At 44.0% G+C, this 6000-nt stretch overlaps 1 protein-coding gene across 3 annotated transcripts in view; it reads left to right on the top strand.

The window, feature by feature from the left end:
• tshz1 (teashirt zinc finger homeobox 1) overlaps positions 1-5647 on the top strand; it is a 45277-nt gene extending 39630 nt beyond the window's left edge. For all 3 annotated transcript variants that reach the window (XM_077575748.1, XM_077575749.1, XM_077575747.1), the window contains exon 3: positions 930-5647. In XM_077575748.1, coding sequence (XP_077431874.1) covers positions 930-4459 — 3530 coding nt within the window. In that variant the 3' untranslated portion in view covers positions 4460-5647. The remainder of the gene's footprint in view (positions 1-929) is intronic.
• The last annotated feature ends 353 nt before the right edge of the window (positions 5648-6000 follow it).

A 6000-nucleotide genomic window follows, 5' to 3' on the forward strand; every position in this document is an offset into this window, starting at 1 on the left:
CTGGGTTAGGAAAAGCTGCAATACCTTCCAATTAGTGTTTTTTTTCTCCTCTCACCAGATCAGTTGCATAATCTTAACATTTGAGGAGTTGAACTTCACGGACTGGATGATTGAGAGGCAATAAAGTTTAGAGAATAGAAAAACAAAGAGTAAAAAAGGGAGTTGGATATCCAAGCATGCAGCTGACTAACAAGGTCAAACAGCCAGTCATTTCCCGGGAAACATGAGGCATGTGTGAAGGAATAGGGAGTTTGGTAGGAAAAGGACAACTGTCAGAAGCGCGGTGATTTATATTTCCCCTATGAGGCTTTTTTCACCACACGCTTTCAGAACCACATGTGTGTAAAATACAAAGTCATGCATGCCATACATGGAGACATGGACGTACAATTGCAGTTGCTCATAATGAAAAGGCTACAATTTCTATTGAGTGTTAGATTTGTGTATTTTTGTCACAGTTATAGGTAAAGCCCGTACCCCAAATGTTTACGAGCGTTAGCGGGGGTAGCGGATATTGATTTTTCATCAGGGTTCATTCATGTTCACATGTCCTTGCAACAAGAAAAACTGTTGGTGAACGTCTTTGCAGCCTTGAATGAACCCTGACAAGAAATAAACTTTGGTTACCTTCATGAATGGTCTTTCACTTGTATAGCGCTTTTGCACCTATTAAGGCACTCAAAGAGCTTCGCACTGACTTTGCATTCACCTTGACAGTGCAGCAACAGGAGGAACTGAGGGTTCAGTATCTTGCTCAAAGTCACTTTGACATGGTCACAACGGTCCGGGATCAAACCCTTTACCACGCAGCCATGCCGTTGCAAACTTTTGCAGACGTTTGATACAGTCTCAATGTACTATGAATATTCCATTTCACTTTGCTTATCTAATTTCCTTTCTCCAATCTGTGTCTTCTGTCTGTGCTACAGCGTACATGCCTGAAGATGAACTTAAGGCGCCCACTCAAGAGGAGGAAGAGCACCTCCAGGATGACGGCCTCTCATTAGACGGCCAGGACACTGAATTTCTGTGCAACGAGGAAGAGGAGGATGTAGAAGGAGGCCAAGCACTTAGTTACAGAGACTCTCCCCTCAGCAATGGCACCAACCCTGATGCCGGCTACGGGTCCCCGCTTAGCGACGCCAGTGACAGACTTACAGACTTCAAAAGTACCTCCTCTCGAGACGGTCACGAGAAGGAAGGTACACCCTTGCCCTTCTCACCCAACAATGGCCTATCTTTCCAAGACAGCTTGGCTCAGATGAAAGCCGTCTATGCAAACCTCATTTCAGATGCCTCTTGGTCCAGCATTACAATGGATATCATGAAATCCAAGTCTGCTGCAGCTAGCAGTGTAAACAGTACCCTCATCACTTCAGAAGCTGCCTCCTCTGCCCCGGTTTCTACAGCAACAACGACAACCACAAACAAGAGCAACGGGGTCAACATAGTCACCAGTCATCACAACGGCAGGGGCTCCAGCACCGCTGTCAGCCACACAGGAACCACAACTGTTAACACGAATGGCACAGCAGCTAGCTCTGGTAGCATCCAGAATGCAACCAGCAGCAGCGGGAGCAGTAGTGGCGGGACTAATAACGGCAGTGGTGTGGCCTATGACTGGCACCAGGCAGCACTTGCAAAGACTCTTCAGCAGACCCCCTACCATCTTTTACCAGAACCTAGCCTTTTCAGCACAGTGCAGCTCTACCGCCAAAACAATAAGCTGTATGGCTCTGTCTTCACTGGTGCAAGCAAATTCCGCTGTAAAGATTGCAGCGCTGCCTATGACACGCTGGTCGGTTTGACAGTCCATATGAATGAGACAGGCCACTATCGAGATGACAATAAGGACAAAGAGGAGGATCGGGGAAAGCGCTGGTCCAAACCCCGCAAACGCTCCCTGATGGAGATGGAAGGCAAAGAGGACGCTCAGAAGGTGCTGAAGTGCATGTACTGTGGCCACTCGTTTGAATCTCTGCAGGATCTCAGTGTTCATATGATCAAGACCAAGCATTACCAGAAAGTGCCTCTCAAAGAACCAGTGCCAGCCTTGGCCACTAAATTGGTACCCTCATCCACCAAAAAACGAGCAATGCAAGATACTATCATTTCCCCTTGCTCTCCAGAGTCTGTTCATACTGGTGGCGGGGGAGGCAATTTATCACTTGGTGATATTAGCAAAGATGCAAAATCAGCAGCTAATCCCTATGTAACAGCAAACAACCGGTATGGCTACCAGAATGGTGCCAGCTACACATGGCAGTTTGAAGCACGAAAAGCTCAGATCCTGAAATGCATGGAGTGTGGAAGCTCTCATGATACGCTGCAACAGCTTACTGCCCACATGATGGTCACAGGTCACTTTTTGAAGGTCACAAATTCTGCATCCAAGAAGGGGAAACAACTGGTGTTTGATCCTGTGGTGGAAGAGAAGATTCAGTCTATCCCACTGCCGCCTACTACCACCAGACTCCCTGTACCTGGTAGTATTAAGTCTCAGCCAGTGTCCCCTGCCCTCTCCTCAGGCTCAGAGGAAAAGAGGGAAGTGAGTGAGGATGAGAAAGTTGAGAGTGGGGAGCCAGTGGAGAAAAAAATTAAGGAAGAGAGAGATGACTCCGGTGAGAAAGTTGAGACTGACACCACATCGTATAAATATCTTAGAGAAGAAGATCTGGAGGAAACTCCTAAAGAAGGTCTAGATATCCTTAAATCCCTTGAAAACACAGTGTCAAGCGCCATTAGCAAAGCTCAGACAGGCACTCCCACTTGGGGTGGATATCCAAGCATTCATGCTGCTTATCAGCTGCAAGGTGCTATAAAGAGCTCGACTACTGTTCTGCCCCCGACCGTCCAGAGTGTCCAGATGCAGCCAATGTTTAACAGTGGGCTTCGTGGGCTTGTGAGTGACTCCAATTCAGTCATCCACTCGCCTCGGAGCCCTTCTTCTCCTACTCCGCTCAGGAGCAATGTCACTGCCATGGAGGAGCTGGTAGAGAAAGTGACAGGGAAAGCTGCTGCTGTAAAGAAAGAAAAGGAGGAGAAGATGGTAAGCGTGGAGCGAATCCGACCGCCTTCGTCAATGAAGTCCCCTTCTCCTGCACTGAGGGAGCAAAGAGAGCTACCTTCTCCAAATGACCTGATTGCAGATAAAGCATCTGGAATGAGAAGTACCACTCCGGGTAGTGTAGAATCCGAGCTTATCTGCAAGAAAGAGCCTAAAGAAAGTCTTGTGGATGTCTACAACCACAGTTCAAAGAATGGACCCGAGGTGTGCCAATCGCCGGTGACTAACGGCAACAGTCTCGGCATCATTACTGATCACTCACCAGAAAGTCCTTTTATCAGTCCTCTCAGTGCACTCCAGTCAATCATGAACACACACCTGGGTAAGGCCTCCAAAGCAGTCAGCCCAGCAGCAGACCCGCTGTCCATGCTTTACAAAATCAGTAACAGCATGATGGATAAGCCAGCCTTCAACCCAACACCTCAGGGCAAAACCGCTGAGCCCATCAACCACTTTCCTTTGTATGAAAACAATGACCAGCCCATAGACCTGAGTAAAAACAAGTCTAGCTCTACCAATAACAGTAATAGTAACAATAACAGCAGCAGTAGTGTGGTCAACAATATTGTAAATGGTAACAAACCTATTATTAGCATGCCTGAAACAGTTTCCTCTCCTTTGAGAGAGAATGCTCTAATGGACATCTCTGATATGGTAAAAAACCTCACTGGGAGACTGACTCCCAAATCGTCAACGCCCTCCTCGATCTCAGAGAAATCAGATGCTGATGGGAGCGCATTTGAGGATGCGCTTGAGGATCTCTCCCCAGTGCAGAAGAGAAAAGGCAGGCAATCCAACTGGAATCCCCAACACCTCCTTATCTTGCAGGCACAGTTTGCCTCCAGCTTACGGGAGACCACGGAAGGCCGCTACGCAATGACTGACCTGGGCCCTCAGGAAAGGGTTCACATCTGTAAATTCACAGGCCTCTCCATGACCACAATATCCCACTGGCTAGCTAATGTCAAGTACCAGCTGAGACGGACTGGTGGCACCAAGTTTCTCAAAAACATGGACTCGTGCCAGCCCGTGTTCCTCTGTGGTGACTGCGCTTCCCAGTTCAGGACTCCCTCCTCCTATATCGGCCACCTGGAGTCTCACTTGGGATTCAGCTTGAAGGACCTGTCCAAACTGTCAACTGAACACCTTCGGGAGCAGCAGGCTGCCTCAAAGGTGATCACGGACAAAATGACATTCGGCAGTTCCTTGTCAGCCCTGACTACGTCAGAGGACGACATTGGCTCCGTGTACCAGTGTAGACTTTGCAATCGGACATTCGTCAGCAAACACGCAGTCAAGTTGCACCTCAGTAAAACCCATGGCAAGTCTCCTGAGGACCACCTGGTGTTTGTTACAGCTTTGGAGAAACTAGACAAAATGGAGTCCGTTTAAGGAGGGTGTCATTGAGAAGAGACATTGACTGACTAGAATTTCATTGCACTAAAACAAAATTGTTCACAGTTACTGCACTGGGCCGAACTGAGCCAACAGAAAAAGGAAGAAAAAAAAACTATTTTCTGTTGTAATGAATGCCTGACTGGACCATGTTGATATTTGTTTTGCCAAACTTTTCTTCTTTTTCTTTTTTTTTTAAATACTTATTTCGTAAGATATTTATATGCTGTTTGTCTTATCTGTGCATGTATTTTAGTGAATCAAGTTTAAACTATGATTTAAATATTCTCATGGCAAAAACACAACTACTGTGTCAATGATAAAAGTAAAAAATGCATTGGAAGAATGGAATTATGTACTATACTTGATGTGAAGAAGAAAATTAAATGTATACACCAAAAATGATTAAAGATACCCCGAAAGACTGAAGTAGCACCTTAGACTTTTGAATTTTGCGTTTGTAAAAAGAACAATAATTATGGGTTTCTTTATTGAAACGTTTTGAAGAAGAATGGCCTGCTTTATTGTATTAAAAAGATTATATGAACATTTGGAACAACTAAAATGCTGCTTCCAGTGAGTCAAAAGTGGCCATTTTATGCAAGTTTGCTCAAAAAAACAAAACAAAAAAACTTTTCCTTGTTGTGAAGTATCACCTATTGTTAAATTTACTTACTATGATTGTTTCTTTTTTTACTTTTCCTCTTTTTACCGGTGTTGCTTTCAGCTGTCAAGAGAACAGTTGTAAATGATTACCAGTAAAATGTCAGTACTCCCATAAGACATATCTCATCATTTGAAATGACTCTGCAGTCTTTGTATCTTAAGGTGTGTGCATTCTCTAACTTTTATATTGTCATTTTATATACTAAAATGATTTGGAAAAAAAAAAAGATTGTGTACATAGATATATACTGTAGAGTTACAAAGTCCTTTTTTAAAGAAAATACAAATTCAGCTTCTTTGGCTTGGTTTACAGAAATGATTTTAATTATACTTGCATCCGGTTTGATGCATGAAATGGTGTGGAAAACAAATAAGCGATGCACAATGACTATACATTTCAATGTTTTATCAACAATATTGTAAAAAAAAAAACAACAAAGAAATGTTTTTAGCGCCGGTTAGATTGTTTCTTTTCTTTCTCAATTGTAAAATAAACCCCAAAGCCGTTGTTAACAGTCATACGTTTGTGGTTGTGTATTTATTTGCCGTAATGGTGCGTCAAGTTCCGTATGTATTTTAAAATGCTCAGTAGCATCCTCTTTGCTGCACATTAAAGCAATCACAGCAAAATCAAGTCCTAGCCCAGCGTAATACATTTTTCCACCCGCTTTTTCACATGTTCAATTCTTCCCAAATGCTCTTGCTATTTGTTGTGCAATACATCTATTTTTCTCTTTACAGCGTTTAAGAGAAAAATAACTGATGATAGAGCTGCATCATACCACCAATGATTGTAATAATGATGAAGATGAAAGCAATGATAAGCTTAGCTAGTCAGAGTGCCAATTGTGTGCAGAAACTCATGCTCAGCT

The sequence above is a fragment of the Vanacampus margaritifer genome, chromosome 9 (assembly GCF_051991255.1).
Source record: "Vanacampus margaritifer isolate UIUO_Vmar chromosome 9, RoL_Vmar_1.0, whole genome shotgun sequence".
NCBI classification, from domain to species: domain Eukaryota; kingdom Metazoa; phylum Chordata; class Actinopteri; order Syngnathiformes; family Syngnathidae; genus Vanacampus; species Vanacampus margaritifer.